The 18,436-nt window shown below is 41.0% G+C and overlaps 1 protein-coding gene across 2 annotated transcripts; it reads right to left on the minus strand.

Moving 5' to 3' along the window:
• Positions 1-826: 826 nt before the first annotated feature.
• On the minus strand, positions 827-17,010 carry NADSYN1 (NAD synthetase 1). 2 transcript variants are annotated; one of them, XM_027696452.1, is made up of 21 exons: positions 16,876-17,010; positions 16,504-16,564; positions 15,926-16,042; positions 15,024-15,077; positions 14,551-14,640; positions 14,073-14,124; positions 13,305-13,393; positions 12,056-12,173; positions 11,094-11,225; positions 10,240-10,314; positions 9,940-10,064; positions 9,662-9,710; positions 8,934-9,036; positions 8,099-8,267; positions 7,620-7,755; positions 6,262-6,368; positions 5,370-5,501; positions 4,915-4,984; positions 4,705-4,833; positions 4,090-4,266; positions 827-1,302 (listed from the first exon to the last, which is right to left on the minus strand). In XM_027696452.1, the coding sequence occupies exons 1-21, from the start codon at positions 16,958-16,960 to the stop codon at positions 1,249-1,251; spliced, it is 2,124 nt and encodes a 707-aa protein (XP_027552253.1). In that variant the 5' UTR covers positions 16,961-17,010; the 3' UTR covers positions 827-1,248. The 2 variants fall into 2 exon arrangements, with proteins under 2 accessions (XP_027552253.1, XP_027552254.1); XM_027696453.1 differs by lacking the exon at positions 15,926-16,042.
• Between the last annotated feature and the right edge of the window lie 1,426 nt (positions 17,011-18,436).

Here is an 18,436-nt window from a genome sequence, read left to right on the forward strand (position 1 = left end):
AGAAATATGAAGCCTTCAAATATGCAATGAATTCTTGAGCTTCTGTTCAAAATTCATCCACTCCCTCTGTCTGCAATGGGAAGTGGAAGTGCCCAACTAACTGTGAGAGAAGGCACATCTCACCTGGGGTTTTCCATCAGACAAACAAACATTCTTCACACCAGCAGCATCCACTAAGGTAAGTCAGTTATGTATTTAAATTAATACAATACAATAAACCCACAACAAACAAGGCAGCATCTTTAACTCCAAGTGAATCAACTCTGTCTGGATCATGAAAAACAAATGTGGAGACCGTGCTCTTTAGCAGACATTTCTCACTAGCACAATGCAGGACCATTTTAACAGAAGTCTCACTTGGTCTAAGCTCTTCTGCTGTTTGAGTGTTGTTTGCCCAGAACTTCAGAAACGCGCTTCTAGTTTGCCCTCTTAGAATTGCACCTTTCAAAACAAGTTTTAAAAAAGAAACAGAAACAGCTAAACATTAAATGAAAAGGCAGAAAAGGGACTCAGGCACTGGACACATTTAAAAGATCAGTGAAGTTAAAATTTAAGCTTTGGCAAACAGGAGGTGGAAGATGGGTAACACTCTAATTGAGCTCAAAGGAAGCTGGTTTTATACTCCATTCTGCAATACTGAAACAAAACAAGAAGCTGAACTCTTAATTTTGATCCCACTAACAAGGAGATTATCCATCTGCTTCAAGGTAGACATGCTTCCAATACCTTGCTGAATTAGACTTTATGTGGTCATTCAAAACACTGGACCAGTCTACAAAGCAAATGTTAGATAAATAAAAAACATGAAAAATAAGAGCTGAGTCAATTAGCATGACAAAATTACAAGTTTATTGCAAAGTAAGATGAGTTTTTGCCCTCAACAGCACATGCCAGAACTGTTAAAATTTTACTTTCAGCTAAATGTTACTCAAAAATCATATCCAAGTTATGAGAACCAAACTTCATGTGTGTATGTGCATTTACTTTCACAAAAGACTACCCTGCATTTATTTATTTATGATGGGCTTATCCAAATATTTTAAACTAAGTATTTGAAGGAAATCCTTAATAAATGATTCCTTAGCCAATCTATAGTTTAAGTATATTGGGAATAAACCAGGGAGTCAATTAAAAAAAAAAAAAAGACGACTCAACAATTGTTTGGGTCATCGCCCATTATCACAGTATAATCCAGTTTGGAACATTCTGCTTGGCAAATTAATTACCACAGTTAAACAAGACATGAAATCAGTCCACGTCTTCACCTGGAGAAATTCCTTCCTTTTTTTCTAGTTTGGATACCTGCAAGTAAAAAAGGGAAACCAATTCAACAGTAAAAATGAGCTTGCATTTAATGTCTCCTGTCTTTTCAGACTTCCATCACAAAACAGTGTGGAGCCCAGATTTACCAGGAACCAACAGTGGGATACACTCTAGGGCACAGCTGAGCTGAACAGGGTGTTAGTTGCAGTTAAAAGGTCAAACTTTCTTCCCACCTACCCCTCCCTTTGGCTGCCTGCTCCCATCACTTCCTAGTTTCTTGTCACTTTGGTGACTTCATTTGGCTGCCCAGGGAGTGAGACAGGCACCAAAGCCATCTCAGAAACTGGGAGAAAACAGGGAGGCAGGCAAGACTGCCCCTTTCATTGACAGCTGTCAGAGCAGATCAGGTTGTAAACCTGGAATCCTGCCCCTAACAGAGAGCCCAGAATAATTAACATGACCACAGGAAATGCTTTTTATACTCACATACACAGTTCTATAAAACTGACCTTCACTGTTCTTAAAGCTTAAGGAATTACCTTTATTAAGCTAAGCTGTTGTGAAGGCTAACAATGCAAATAGTTTCAGAAAGGATTCTACAAACTCAGGGAGAACAGACCAAGAGCACAAACTAAACACAGTGTTCTGCATGTTATCTCTAACTCTGGAAAATTCTATTCCACATTCCCCAAATCTATGAGGATATAGAGGAAGAGTCATATAATAAATTCCCTGTTCTTATGTTCTTCCATCAGTATCTGCCACTGGTTGTGAAAGACACACAAATATCAGGTTTATATAAGGTTGATAAAACTTTTGGTCATTGTGGAATGACCAGTAAACACTGGAAAAAGCAGAAGGCAGCCTGCAGATACCTGATCATTGGGGGTGGATGTGCAACCTGTCTTCTGTTCCTCCAAATTATGCCAGCTATTGAAATCCCAATGAACATTCTGGCATCTAGGAGTCATAAAAAGCACGTGCTCTAACCACAAATCCTTTATTTCAGACACAACTCCAAGGCAGAAGCTACAGACACTGCTACTGGTGCTCTAAACCACTAGAAAGTTCACCCCCTGGGTGGAACCCTCAGTTAGGTAGAGCTGAATGACATTAAGACTCCAAGGGCATATCTGGCAATTCCCAGCAAACACTCTGATCTAAACTTCCTCTTATCCATGTTCCTTCTGCAGCAAATCAAAGGGAATTTTGCACTTAAAAAGAGCGGATAACTCAACTGGTTTGACTACACTACGAACATCCAAAGCAGAAAAACTCTTTCCACAAATCCAAAGGATTTCTCCATCATTAGCACTCCAAGCTGTTTCCATTCACAAATGAGCTCGACCTGTAACATGACTCTTCTACAGGAAAACCTGGCATTACCTAAATAAAGGTGGGGTTTAGGTCAAGTTTATGACTTATTTTCACAGGCCTGCTGTTACTACACCAGAAAAACCTTAAGTGGAGATTAAGTCCCAGGAGCAGAATTCCCAGTGAGACATTGTCCTAGAGAGTGACTGTCTTGAGAAATACATTTGTGTTGAACACACACAATAAGAGGAAACTACATTCCCTTTTTTGAACAGGGCAAGTTATTATTTCCCAGTCTTGCAAAAAGCTACGTGAGTTATCAGCTCAGGTTACTGCTGAACTCTTATCAGTCCAGGTTACTGTTGCCTACATAATAAAATCTTCCCAAGCTTGACTCCCAGTTTTCAGGAATAAGTTGCAATGGCCAGTACCCTTGCCCAGCACAACTGCTATTACATACAAATCTAGTTAAAGAGTGTAACAAGATCCTGCATCGTTAAAAGATCTTAATCACATTTACTGTAAGCATAAAATAATTACATTTTGGTCCAGACCCTACAAAAATATTTTACCCGACTCCCACTGAGGCCAAAAGAACTTTTGTCCTGGACTTCAGTGGGAAAAAGTCCAAAATCATGGAAAAAACCCCAACACCATACAGACCTACAATAAAGTACTGCACATGGTAGCTTTTATCCCAGGTTTCAAGGTAATAAAACACTATTACAACATGTCTGGCATTTCACAGACGAAGGAATTAATATTTTATTACATACATAAACATATTCTTAAAAGCAACTGGGGTGTAAAATCTCTGGCAGAAAAAACCTTCAAGGTGCTAAAATCCTTCACCCCAGCACTTTTGCTATAAAAGAGGCATTAAAAAATTTTGAAGGGGTGGCTAAAAACTACAAAAAGTTTGGCTCTTGTAATTGCCTGAGCCCTTCCACACCTCCCAGTGCTCAAACTAAGAATGGTACCATTACTGTTGCTGTGTTTGAGCAAATATGCATTTGTGAGTCAACTGAGGTGAGGTTTAAAAAAGCAACTGTTGCAGAAGCAGGTGGGAAAAGCATTCACAGTGAATTGCTGCCTCTTACTGGCTTTCCCCACGCAGATGTAGGTCAAGTCTTAATTCTGCAATTAGACAGATCCCTTCAGACAGGTCCCGAACTGAAACTGAGACACATAAGCTTGTTGTCCTGATTAGCACAAGACTCCATGAGTTTGGGTACACTTATTAATTCCTGGCCTCAGTACATATATTCTTTTTTTTTCTTGTTTTCATAGCATTATGACAATTAAAAAAAAACAAACCCAAACCAAACAGCCTACACTGAAACCAGAGGATTCTTGGCCTCGCAGTTACGTGAAAACAACAATCACAATTATTTCTGTGATAACTATTGCCCTAAATGCTAGTGGTCTTGTGCTGGAGATTCACTGGAACCAGCCTCAACCCACTGTGAGGACTTTAGATACAAAACCATGCAAGAACAAGAGGGCATTTACCTGTTTGTCTATACACCTGAACTGCCAGGACCACGTGGTGTTGTAAAGGAAAGGCCTCAGGTCAAACCTGTTGTCGTCAGGGCTGTAGTTTTCAGCATGGTAGGAAGGAGTGAGGGTGGTCATTTTATGTCTGTTAACTGAATACATCCTGAAGAAATGCTTGACCTTGGATGCCACCTGGTGTACAAAGAATATAGCTCTTAATCAGATGAGGTTTCTTAGTATTTAAAAGATTTAGAGGAGAAGAGTATTTTGGAGAGTGTGTTCTACCATTACACAGTGTAGGTATTCTTCCAGAGCAAGAGCCATTTTTTGGTCTCAGAACACATAACCAAAGGCTTCAAGACTAGTTGGCCATCTATATTTCAGAGAACAATTCTCCCTTGAAGGTGTAGTTCTGAAGTAATTATTTTCAAATTACCCAATTACTGTTTTAACAATTTGCAACAGCTCCATTTAAGAGATGCAGACCAGCTCTTCCAGCATATTCTACTACACAAAATAATGAAAATATCCCTTTCAGTTAAAAGGAACTTGACCTTTCTCCAAACATACTCTATTTCAGCAAAAACATTGTATTATTTTTATTTTTTTTTGTTACTTTTGGTATATTACCTCTCTTGGAGTACAAATTTCCTTCCACATATTAATCAGCTTACAGAACATACTGTATGGTCCAGCCTTTCCAATTTTTCTTAATTTGCCATAGATGGAGAGCTCTGCATATGTCATCCCCATATCTGCCTGAAAACACACACACAGGAAGTCACTGAAAATCTTAACTATGAAAACTATAATTAATAGTTTTACGGAGCAATTAATTACCTCATCAGTTTGAGCCACTTGTCCATCCACCAGGGGCTCTAACTCTGCAGTGGGTGGAGCTGACATGATACTGTAAGGAAAAAATAAAAGGAAAAACATGAATTCTATCCAGTCTTATGAGTGTCAGTTAACAAAACAGTCTGGTTTGTCAAAAAAATCAAATGGTTTATGCAGAACTTTTTCAGGGCATAAGCTGCTAAAGGATTAGATAACTAAAGAAGTGGTACCTGCAAGCTAGTCCAGGTTTAAAAATCAAAGCATCTGGTTCAAACAGGTCCTTCAGTGGCATTAACCCCACAAATGCTTGCACACGGTTGTGCAAGCCCACAGATTTCAGAACAGAGAGATGTGCAGAATACTTGGTTAGCCCTGGAAGTGTTACTGCAGCTTAGCTCTGGCGGCAGAGAAACCCAAAATATGCTGCAGACAAACACAGCCAGTGAAGCACTGCTCACCTTCTGAGGGCTGTGAGCTGGAAGTTTTCAATGCAATACTGGATGAAGTTCTTCAAATCAGTCTTGCTGATGCCCCCAATGGGATTGATATCAGCGCTGGAGCAATCGTACTTCGTCAAGTAGCCTCGGAGACTGAGCCAGGGAGGGAATTTTATATTGTCATTGAAAATAATAATGTAGCTGTAGTATAACATGTAATCATTTATACCATATAAATAGAAATTTATATGCTGAAGAAAGAAAGGGAGGAACAGACTGCATATTATTCACAGATTTATACCTAAAGGGCAAACATGTTCAGCTGCAACAGGGCTACCCTAAAGCCATGGAACTGCCTGCAGAAGATATTTTAAACAATTATGAAGTACTGCCAAACTGCAATATATCTGATGAAATCTGATTGAAATACCATGCTGACCAATCAACAAAATAAATCCCCAAACACCCACAGAACCAGCACACAGTACTCTCACAGCTTTAGAGGTTAACAATCCCACAGTCCTACAGGGATTGCTTTAATCTTCAAATACTCAGCTCTAATAACTCCAGATTTTAAAATCTATTTTTCAACTCAAAAGTTCACACCTAAATTCCTAATCCAGTAATTGAAAATGCCACAAATTGGGAAGTTAACCTAGTGAACGCACAGGGCAAGCTCTACTGAAAACAGCATATTATTGGAAAGCTATAGCAATACTTTTGGCTAAACTTCTGAAAAACACTCAATTTTCCATTCAGGCTGATTCTACTATTTCAATTTATTTCACTGTCGTCAGTATATTCTTAGGTTTTTTACCTCTTCTGAGTAATAACCTACACTGGGATTTGGTAGAGTTGCCAGGAAATGCAGTGAGCTCTTCCACCTGGGTTTAGATTTCTAATTTTCACCCACCTTTCATCCACATTGGCAGATCCCAGCACCAGCAGTCCCCCTGGCAACCCACGAGCCCACAGTGTCAGCTGAGCAAACAGGTAGGCAAGGACCATTCTTATTCTAGCCTGTAAAGCAAAATGAAAGAGAAATGAAGTTTACAAAGCAGAATAACTTCTCTCCAGTCACTTTTATTAATCAATTCCCTAAAAAAACCCATAAAGAACAAAATGTGAGGGTTGGTACTGCAAGAACAGCGGTCTTGTGGAGAAGATGCTGAACACACTTAATACAGCCAGGTTCAATATCTGCTACTGCTACAGACTTCCATGACTGAGCAGGTTTGTTCTGCTCTGAACTGCAGAATGGGGAGTAGTTGCCATTTTCTACCTCCTACAAGGATCCACAAGGGACAAAGTGGGCAGATAAACCATCTGTCTACCACCCCCTTTTACAGAGTAAATAAATCCCTTTATTCAAATACATGACATTTGTAACAAGTTGACTTTGCTTTTTTGTGCCTGGTCTGAAATTCAGCTTTTTCCAAGGATGGTTGTAATACCAAACCAGGTTGGGATTCAGCCTCCAGCTCCAGCCACAACTGTGGTGTTAAGCAAATCACCACACTCCTCTGTGACTAAAGCCTATCCAAAAAGCTGATAAAGGATCCAATGTTTGCTTCCACAGGAGATAACTGGATTTCTCCAGTAATAGAGGGGAGAAATATCAAGTTCTCAAACTAATAGAAAACTACCAAACAGGATGACCAACACTGAGCCAGAATTGAAGCAGAGTTGCTGGTTGGATTGGAAGCTTTTTAGAATAGGCCAAAATAAGCCTAATGAAGATTAAGTACCTCCTGATGTTAAAAAAAATAAAAATTAAAATATTCTCTTCTACCTTCTAAAACTGAGGACATCTAGGAATTGAAATGGGTAAGCTTGATATCTCCCTCAGAGCCTTTTAGAGGCTGCCAACATTCACCAGGGGAAAGTGTGCAGCAGCAGTAATTTTGGGTCTTGACCTGCCACAATCCTGCTGGACTCAGACTTGCCTGTTGAGATACTTTGCTGCTCATTTTCCTGGCCTGGCAACTGTCTGTTGGGATGCTTTTCTAAAAGGTACCTAGACCAGTGCTGTTGATGGGATACAGGCAGGTACTCTTCCTTCCTGACCCTCCCACAGAAGTCATAAACAACTGGTCTCCTCCTGAATTATGCGAGACTCCAGATTTCTGCTGCAGACAAGCATTTATTTACTGGGAAGCCCATGAATCTTCAGGGACATACCACAAGTTCAGGTTGGTATTTTACCATTTTGTACTCTAAAAAAAAAAAACCACAACCAAGAGGGTCTGACCTGATTCAGCCTCCACACACCTGCACATTCTGCAGTGCTAAGCTTTCTCTGCTGCTCCCTCCGTAGACAGAAAATCGGGGAGTTCGACCTGTCACCATGCTGAAAATTCCCACAACAGCTTTCACAGCCACATCTATGTTCAGGTTGATGTGATAGCTGAGAAGAATTCAAGCAGAAGTGACTCAACCAGCACAATCTGGCTACATAAAACAGCATTAAAAAGCAAAAAACCCCACCCATCATGTGATGTTTTAAGGCTGCCAGATCTGGTATGAAGAAATTTAGGAAAGAATAACACTTTCCAGAGGCTGTGCTTTGCCAAACACTTCTAAGTTTGCCTCACATTAGCACTTAAATAATATCTGCAGTAATCCTACTTAACACACCTCCTATTCCTCTTATTTTTTCCCATTTTAGAATGGGAAGTTTAGTTTGCAAGTTTGAGATGAAAGTCTTTGCCAGAACACGTGTTGTTTTGTTTTTTTTCCCCAGCTTGTACCTGCCTATTTGCTCAGCCAAAAGTTTCGCCCTGTTGCAGGTGTCCTGGGAGGAATTCTCACTGGCCATGTAGCAGGTGGTAAAGACACGCTTGCAGAATTCCCGAGGATCCTCAGGGATGTAGGTCTCATCATGGACAATCCTTCGGGCATCAGCCAGCACATCTGCATCTGTGGGCAGGGCAAAGGAACACAACAAGAGGGCAAATGGTTGCACTCCTGCTACCCAGGACACGCAAATACCTTGTACATTCCTTGTATTCCAGTTAAGCTTCACAGCAAATAAGATGATTCCATCACCTAACTCCCCAAACAAAATTTCAGGTATCGAATAAAAGAATTACTGGGTTTGCTTCTGATTTTGGACACGGAAATATTAAATCCTTTTGATCTGTTAAAGAATCTTCACAGAAAACATAATCCAATATGTACAAAGGCTTAGTTAAATTCAAAAAGTCTATTTAAAGCCAGTTTTAGAGCTTGAACCATGCCTAACCATGTTTTGTAGTGCTGATTTTATATAGGAGGAGAAAACTTTCAGGATGAACTGAAATCCCAAAACTACATCAGCAATGAACAATACTCCAGACAGAAACCAGGCTGAGTCCCACATCCAATTCTTAAACCCAAAATGAAAACTATTAAGCTAATTCAAGAAATCTGAACCTGCACATATGTTTTTTGCTTGGAATTTCAGAGGAGACACAAAGGACTCCATTGGAACAACTGGGAAGGAGTCTGCCAATGATGACCTCTTGCACCTACTACACCCAGATCATATTAACTTGTCTGTAACCATTAGTGAGCATGGCTGGCCAGACACACAGATCTACTTACTTCCATTCTTGACTGCCAGGCAAACCTGGCGACACATGGAATACACTATGCAGGCTGTAGCAGAGCTGTCGATCCCACCACTAAGAGGTAGGAGAAATCCTGCCTTGAAAACAGAGCAAGGAAGATGTTCCATGTAGTAAAATCAGAACAAAAAAAATTGTACCATTTAGAAACACATCTTGTAGTAAAAGAATGACAGGTGCATTGTTCGAGTTGCTTATATTCTACTGGGGAAAAGCAAAATAAACTCTCCTCAACTGGATAATAAAACAAGTAGTCATTGTAAATCCTTTGGCTAGAAAAACTTCCATTAAGTCTTTACCCTCTAGTAAGAAAGAAGAGCTAATAAAAATGATTACTTTTTCAGATACACTTTACTATTAAACTGAATTTTGAGTTCACGTCACTCTGCTTATTTTACACATCTCCATTATACCATTCCAATATTTTCCTTACTGAAAAACAGCAAGAAGAAATCCCCTTTGTTAGGTAGGCTTGACTTCCAAAGAAAAGCATGATTCCTAAGGGAAAGGTGCGAAGAGCACACTGAAGTCACATTTGGAATACAATTTTTAAGTCTGAATGAGCTACCAGTGAAAAACTCTAACCTTGAACCTTGGACTAACATCCTTTTGCAATCCCAGCTGCACAGGATTGGAATGTGCCCTGTCCCTGTGGCACAGAAGATGATGTGTAACCAAAGCAAAGAACAAAACCAATTATTTTACCTGTTTGCTGCGCCTTAAATAGTCCCAAAGCCAACATGCAGGTCCAAGGCTGAAATTACAGAACATGATTATTCTAAGAGGGTTGTGCAATAACACCTAAGCAAGTCAACATATTTCCTGTGGTCTTCCAATGAGACACTTTCTTTACTTAAATCTAAGTAATATCTTATGATTGTGTCTTTCTTTGTTTTGTTTGAGTTTTGGTTGTTTTTTTTGTTTTGTTTTGTTTTGTTTTTAATCAAAATAATTTTCAAGCAACAGATTCAGTGTATGTTTACCTGATCTCCTCCTCAGGACTATGATATCTCCACTGGATTGGCATACAGGTAGGTACAGCCACATCATCAGGACATGACAGAGCAAAATTCACTTTCACCCTGGGATAAGGATTCGCTTTACTTGCCTAAGCAACAGTACAGAAGAATTCGTAAGACATCAGTTTTAAAGCAGCATATACCTATAAAACATCAGATCCATAGAACATTGTGAAAAATCAAGACATGCAAATACTTTTTAAATTCAGTAACTATTCAAACTCGGCAGAGTTTACCAACACAACCTCCCTAAAGGATTCTTACCGCCAAGTTACGGGATGAAATCTCTGCTCTGTAACTTCGGACATCCTCCAAGTCCAGAGTGGCAACCAGCACCTCCTGTGGAAAGGCTTTCAATGTCAGATCCTTCCACACAAACACATAAACAATGCTTGGCAGGCCAGGACTATAATAAAAAAAAGTCAGGGAAATTTTCCATACGGATTTTTATGCTCACTCCACAGGTCATCTCTGGCTCAGCAGAATTCCTTAGATTAAAAAGGGAGCACGACCAACCCGCCTCACTGATCACACTGGGACACCCACAAACCACAACAAATTTATGGCCCTTGTCAGATGGCTGAACAAAAGGTCCACCAGAAGCTGTGGCAAAGGACAAGGCAAGAAACACACTGGGGAAAGAGATGGATTTGGCACACAATGTGAGGAAACCTGCAATTTTGGTGACAAATCTACTGAGAAAGTGCTTTCTGAACTAGAGCTCAACCTATGAAACCTTTTGTCTCAAAACTGGGTTACAATTAGAACATTGCAACCACTGTCCTTTTTTTCTTTAGAGAAGGAACTGTAAGTTAACAGGGTCTCTCCCCCACCTGGTGATTGCACACAACAACGTTTTCATGAAGTTCTTCCACTGTGACAGCTCTTCCTCCCTCACAAAAGCAGGAGAGCTACTGCAGATCAGATCTGGGCAATGTGACTAAGAAAAAAGCTTGGATCCAGTTGAATACCATAGTTAAAATACACCATTTTTTAGTTTAGGGACCTGGACCCCATGTCTGGAATGTCTGGAACATTGAGTGTTCAACATGTGTTGAGCATCAATGTAGCCTTACTAATTTCAGCTGTAACTAGCAGCTCTGGGGTGAATATATTACCACATCATCCAGTGAGAACTGGGATCCTTGTGCAACTGTTTCTCCATTCATAGAAATCATGGCACAGCCATCATAATACAGACGATCACCATCACAGCCCTTCTGGTTTGCGAAAATATATATTCCACCATTCTGGGAAGGAAACAAAAATACTGTTCAGAACACAGCACCTGACAGGATGTTAAAAGACAAAATGTTATCTCTGTTCCTGCCCTTCTTAAAATCATCTTTGTACCTTGTAAATGATTTAAGGTTGGGGCTCTCCCTTGTCTTTTGCAAAGGTACTTTGCATGTGATATGCACGACAGAAACAAGTAATGACATGGAGTAAATGCAGTAAGTGAGCTCTGTCCCTTTCACAGAGTTGAAAGTCTTCTATTAGTAGCAAGAATAGCCCAAATAGAGAGGGCAGAACTTCCAAACTGAAATTCTAAGTTCAAATCAAGATTAAGAAAAGCGGGAAGATGATGACAGAAGCTGTGCTTGGATATCTGAGGACAGAGCAGATACTGTTAAATATAACCAAAGCCTGTTAAATTACAATGACCAAGCAGCTGCACATTTTTCACAGTGTCATGTACACTCATTGCTTTATTTTTGTCCCCATCACTATCAGATAGGATTACAGTCCAATTACTTAATGTCTTGTTTTCTTTAAAACAAACAGAACCACCAAAGTAGAAAAATATTTTTTTAAGTAAGAAGATAACAGAGGAAAAATGAAGGTTGAGTTTAAACACTGATTTTTATTTCCCCTTCCTGATATAGTTACTGATATTTGCCCAACACAGCGTTGCTATGTGAACAAAAACTGGGAAAGAAACCATCATTTTCAGGAAATGAAAGAGACTTTTGGATGATTTTTATATGTTGACTGTCAGGGCCCCCACAGGAGAGGAGACTGTTCTAAAAAAAACAAAAAAAAGAGGTGCATAACCTTTTTTGGCTATTAAAATTAATACCTTTGCTGTGGCAGAATTCACCAAATCCACTCGGGTGTGAGCCTTTCGCAGCACGTGGTGACTCCCAGAAGAGTTGGTGAAGATTTCCACACCATCAAGTCCCATGTCAATATGAGGGCTGTCAAAGCAACGTGGATATACAGGGCAAGGTCAGTTGTGGGACCATTTTCCTTGTCTCAGTAAATCCAAAAACAGAACCACAAAAAGGAGATTTTTTGCTGCCTTTTTTTTTTTTTGACAATGTCCTAAGAAAGGAAAACTAAAAAAAAAAATCACATTTTTGACAAACCACACCCTCTGCAGTTACAAGGAAATTAATGTCTGTAACTGTGAGATTTGGAAATATATCAGGAACACTTTGTTTATTTTGTAAACAGCTTTCATGGTGCCATATCTCTACTCCACCCCTTTGTGAAAGGGATCTTCTTTGTCATTAGGAAGAACTCTAAATTGTAACAGAAACAAAAATAATAACACGAAATATTATTTAGGTTAATGGCCTTTGCTTTTCCTTAGTGACTTTTTGTTGCTTCTTTATGCACTGTGTGATGCTGGTTAAAAAAGAAAGCAGCCAGGACTAAGCTAATAGCTGAATTTTTAAGGAAAGTGAGACATCTCAAAGTGATGTTGCCTAGAAGCCTGTGCTCTGCCTTGTCAAATAGAAGAGAGCTCAATTTGTCTGTTAAGAGGAGTGGCTTAGAGAAGTTGGTCAAATCCAAAGCTAACAGGAATAAAGTAATTAAAAGACTTAATAATAATCTCAAAATTTTGAGACTAGGTAGAGTGAGAAGGAATAATACAAAATTATGATTGCTGGACAAAATCCATACTAAAAATTGATACAAAATACCTTTGAGCCTCGATCAAGTTACAGAGATGGATCCAGAGAGGACATTTCAGCCTCAGGCTGAGCTAAAAGCTGAACAGTGTCTGGACTGTGAGCACTATAGTTTATCTGTCATTTGTTTCCTCAGGTCACTTCTTTCATTCTGGTTCTTTGGGTATCTCTCTCCTACCTTCTGTTTCTAATTAATTTAGCTTAACCACCTACATTTCTTGGCCATCCTGCACCTAGCCTAGTGAGATCTTGCCCACAATGTATTTATTACTCCTAATTACATTTTAGCTTACTGTCACTTTCTGAAAGATAAATTACATAGAAGAGTAATAAGCAGATCTTTTCAAACATTTATTTCAGGCAAGCCCAGGGTATGTTTTAGTTTATTTTTTATTTCCTTTTCTCCTTTACCTATTTGGTGTCCAGAGTTCTTCACACATTTCTGCCCCTAGGCAGGTATCTTTGGTTGCTAGCACTGCATCCCCAAAAGGAACAGTTTCCTGGGAAGAAACAAGAACATCCTTATACACATGTAGTAGAAGAATCTATTCAGTTCAAAAAGTTAACTATAAATCTTAAAAAAATAAAAAAATTGAATACTCACTCATGCGAAATGAGTGACACAATATCAATCACATTACACCTTCCTTCTTTTTGTACCAAGTTTAATAAAAAAAAAAGCTCTAAATTGCAAATTTCTGGATTGACTGGAATTTTATGTTGAAATTTCAGTAGTAACCAGATCCAGTGCTTTGCTTCTATCTACAAAACAGAGACTGTTTCACACTGTGAATCACATTCCTGCTTAAGTGGAAAATACCCTAAGTTTTAGATCCTTCTGAATCAAGAAGGCCAAATGATTTTTTTTAGTTTTATTTCTTTTACCTAAAAACACACACCCAATTCCAGTCTCAAGCACAGATAAATGCAGTACCAGAATTGTGCAAAATAAGAAAATCAAGGTCCTGTATACACAAATAATTGAGGCAGATTTTAAATTTGCTTGCTTTGCTGCCACATACTAACATACAAAAGGTTAAATTATGCTCTCATTAAATGTAACTGAGAAATAACACTGAAACCTATGAATTTGCAACATGATTGGCAGCAGAATTTGATGTGCTGCAGTTTTTAATTGCTGAATGTGGGAGACACTAAAGTGAAAAAAAAGCAACTTACCTGTCCAGTCACTTCCTGAATTATCCTGGGTAGAAAATATTCCTCCACATGCCTAAAGCAAGTTTATAGATTGTGAATGCATTATGTAAATCACAGCATAAAAACTTAATCTCATCTCCACATTCTGACACTTTTTAGCACTGATTAAAGAAACTGTACTGAAGTTGTACAGGGCTCTATGTGTTTAAAAATAAAAAAAGACATATTTAAATAATAAAAAAGATTCTTAAATAAAAAATAAAATATAAAAAATACTTAAAAATAAAAATATTTATTGCAGTTAAATAAATCAGAAATGTTAAGATCATAAGCTTGCAACTTATAGCTCTTTGCTTCAGAAATGCATGGTAAACATCCTAGCTAGAAACTAGACCTATAAAAAACAGACCATTATTTGCTGCAGAGATTTCAATTCTGCTGCTGCTGCAGCTTCAAAGAGCTGTGTTTTTAAACACAATTTTAACAGTCACCAGCATACCTTGCTTTGCTCCACGGGGTGAACCACCTGAGTTCTCTGTAGTTTCCTGCATTTGCCAATGCTATTTTTGGTCTGATCAGAAGAATTTTCCTTAAATCATAAAACAAAACAGGAAGGGCAAGTTAAGACCTGATGTACAGCCAAACGAGGCTACATACGAACACTGGTTGAGATCAACTCTTTTTTTTGTCCTATTATGATGTATATTGAACAATTACTACATGCAAACACTTTTCAAGTTTCTGTTTGCAGACTCAAGGGGTTTTTCTTAAGTCTTTCAGGAACCAGTAGGAATGTAGTTTCTACAAATCCAGAAAAGAAAAAGAGATAGTGAAAAACATTAATTCTCTCTCAAAATTTAGTAGATACACTCCATTGGTCTACATAGCACTGAAGAATCCTTCTTGAAGGCCAAATAGCTGTCTGAAAGGATACATTAATGTGTTATCTCACATAACATGTAAGAAACTTACTTATTTAGAAAGATCACTCGACAGTTGTAGCGAACATTTCTGTGCAGAACAGGCCTGTGAAAGAAGAAGCAGTTAGCAGTGACTAAGCTCATTAAATGAAATTAAAAAATCTACAGAATCTACTTCACTGCACAAAAACTATTTTTAAGACCTCACAAAAAGGAATTAAGCAAAACAATATATCAAGTTTTAGCTTCTAATTTTTTAATTCAAGTAGTTGTTTGAAAAAAAAAATCAGAGTTACTGACTATCCTGTCAGTCTCAGATTTGTCAACTACTAATCAAGCAGTGGCATGCCTTAGGAACACGAGCAGACCAGAAGAATCCCCTTGGCTGGACCAACTTATTTAGTCAAACCTGACTTCCCACAATACTACCAGCCCAGTTCAAAACCATTTAAATCAATACTAACACCTCGGTGTACACGTTAATTTTACAGTTATAATTTATCACTGGTCACTGTCAGCACATGACATACAATGGTTTCGGTGATTTTGACACACACTTAGGTTGCTTAAAGATGTCTGTCAGTCAAAGCAAGTCACCTTAGCCCCAACATTCCTAAAAGACAGTCAATTTATAAAGCCCTTGGTGTTACATCCAACACAAAATCTGAGCTGTGGCAATAGGGCCCAGCTGTTAAGGTTCCCAATAAATAACAAATATCCTATTTGTCTCCTGAAGGGCTCAACCATCGGAAATCTTTGAAAGGATTATCTTTCAGAAACTGTTTCACATATTGCAGTCCTAGTCATGGTAATTAAGAGGGAAAGTAGTGCAGTTCCTAAGATGCATTTGAAAGTCTGGTGCAGAGCCCTCACTATCCAGAAACACGGCAGAGGCAGCACTCCCTAAAGACCTACCCCTTCATCACACGTACACAAAAAAACCCCAAAACTTACATTCCCACATCACAGATAATATCTTGAGTCGCTGGAGACTCCAAAAGCTTTTCCAGAACTTGAAAGGAATGCAGGAGCGTGTCAGACTCATAATAGTGATCTGAGCAGCCATAACCACTGCATAAAAACATTAAGAAACCAAAAATTCAGCCAAATCAGCACCAGAGGTGAAGAACCAGAACTACTTCACACTGTGAACATTTCACCCACACAGGTAATTTATACAGAAAATGAGGAAGGAGCGCTGTCAGCATCATCCCTATTGACAGCATTTAAAAATCCCTGGTGTTTTATATCGCCCCATGACACTCCTTTCAAGGGCAGCAGGCAGAATTCGAAGTGCCACATTTTCTCTGAAGGGAAACTCGCTGAAATAGTTTAAAAAAATCATCGGTGTCGGTCAGGTTTCCAAGCCAAACCAATCCTGCGCTCACAACCACAGCGCTTTTCTCAGCATCGACAGCCGCACGCTTTAAGTATTTACTAAGCTTTGGGCACTGCGGGACCGGTTTTCCTACTCTGTTTTTTCACGATTAACTGGGAAGGCACCGAGCCCGGGGCCAACAAAGCGCTCTTACCAGATCTCGAGCTCTGGGCCGAGCCGGTACCGGGCTCCTTTGCTCCTGGCGATGGCGATACCTGCAAGAGCCGTGGGGTAAAGCCCGGCCCTGCCCGCGGTTCCTGGACAGGCACGGGAAACGTGAGGGAGGCAGGGAGGGAAGGCAAGGAGGGAGAGGAGGAAGGGGCGAAGGAAGGAAGGGAAGAAGGGAAGGCAAGGAAGAGAGGAAAGGAAGGGAAGAAGGGAAGGCAAGGAAGAGAGGAAAGGAAGGGGGAAAGGAAGGAAGGGAGGGAGGGAGGGAGCGAAGCAGGGAGAGCGGGAGGGAAGGAAGGAGGGAAGGCTCCTGAGGGCAGCCAGGGAGCCCGGCAGATGCCGCCACCACCTCACTCACTTCTGACAATCCTCTCCAGGTTGCCCTCAAAGTCCAGAGCCCACTGGTTGAGGGCGCAGGTGGCCACGGTCACGGCCCGGCCCATGGCGGCCCCGCCGCCTTCCTTCCCGGCCGCTTCCGGGGCGGTGCCGGCGCTCCCGATCCCTCCTCCCGATCCCTCCTCCCGGTCCCTCCTCCGGCCCCGCCAGAAACACCTGCAGCGTGGGAACAGATCTGACACTGCCTGGCCCTGCTGCCCTGCGCTGCTGCATTCCCTCAGCCGCTCTCCGCAGTTTTACATCCCGGGATAACGGGAATACGGTCTTAGCCAGTTTTTTTTTTTTTAGCCGTGCAACTTTTAAGAGGTGTCGCTCAAAACGAGTTCGGAGTGTGAGCGGTTCAGTGGAGCAGGGTGAGATGGTTTTTTTGGTGTGCTGTTCGCATTTCAGCGACATCCCGGCGGCTCTCAGGGTGCTCATCCCAAAGGGACGGGGCTCTTCAGAGTCCAGTCTCTTCTCTCGTGCCCCTCATCCCATATTTGGCTGCCCTGAGCCTCCTTACATACTGGATTCTAACTTTATTCTGTACTAGAATCATAGAATCCTTTAGGTTGGCAAAGACCTGAAGTCTAAGACCTAAAGACTAAGTCCGACCGTTCCCCCAGCACTGCCAAGGCCACCACTAAACCATGTCCCCAAGTGCCACATCTACATGGCTTTTAAATACTTCCAGGAATGGTGACTCCATCATTGCCCTGGGCAGTCTGTTCCACTGCCTGGAAACCCTTTCCATGAGGAAATTTTTCCTAACATCCTAGCTAAAGCATCCCTAGCACACCTTGAGGCCATTTCTTCTTGTCCTGTGGCTTATCACCTGGGAGAAGAGACTAACCCCCTACCCGGCTCCCCCCTCCTGTCACGGAGCTGTAGAGAGTGAGAAGGTCCCCCCTGAGCCTCCTTTCCTCCAGGCTGAGCCCCCCCAGCTCCCTCAGCCACCCCTCATCACACTTGTGTTCCAGCCCCTTCCCCAGCTCCATTCCCTTCTCTGGACATGCTCCAGCCCCTCCCAATGTCTTTCTCGTCACGAGGGGCCCAAAACTGACCCCAGGGTTCAAGGAGGGGCCTCAGCAGTGCCCAGCTGGGGGGACAGTCATTGCCCTGGCCCTGCTGTCACACTGTGGATGTCACAGGCCAGGATGTCATTGGGTTTCTTGACCACCTGGGCCCACCTGGGCTGGTGTTCAGCCGCTCTCGACCAGCACCCCCAGGCCCTTTCCCACCGGGCTGGTGCAAATTATGCTGAAGTGATAGATAATGGTACATTTTATGATGATCAGCGGAACATTTAGAACTTGCTGACAAGCCAGGGTGGTCCAATCCAGTTTAGGGACTCTGTGGATGCCTAAAAGTAACAAGCTGGAGCTCTGTGGCTACCTAAATTGACAGGCCTGCAGCGCTGCAGAGCTTTGTTGTGACCCAGGGCAGGTCTCCTTGGACGGGAGACTGATGGGAGACCTCACTGGAGCCTATGGCTTCCCGGTGTGGGGAACAAGAGGGACAGGCACTGATCTCCTCTCTGTGGT

The sequence above is a fragment of the Neopelma chrysocephalum genome, unplaced genomic scaffold (genome assembly GCF_003984885.1).
Source record: "Neopelma chrysocephalum unplaced genomic scaffold, ASM398488v2 Primary Assembly neopelma1_106b, whole genome shotgun sequence".
Taxonomy (NCBI): domain Eukaryota; kingdom Metazoa; phylum Chordata; class Aves; order Passeriformes; family Pipridae; genus Neopelma; species Neopelma chrysocephalum.

Coding starts and splice junctions, on each gene's coding strand:
- NADSYN1 (XM_027696452.1), bottom strand. CDS start 16,960: ATGGGCCGGGCCGTGACCGTGGCCACCTGCGCCCTCAACCAGTGGGCT. Junction 16,565..16,875: donor CCTGGAGAGGATTGTCAGAA/GTGAGTGAGGTG, acceptor CGGCTCTTGCAG/GTATCGCCATCGCCAGGAGC. Junction 12,174..13,304: donor GAACTCTGGACACCAAATAG/GTAAAGGAGAAA, acceptor TTGCTTTGACAG/CCCTCATATTGACATGGGAC.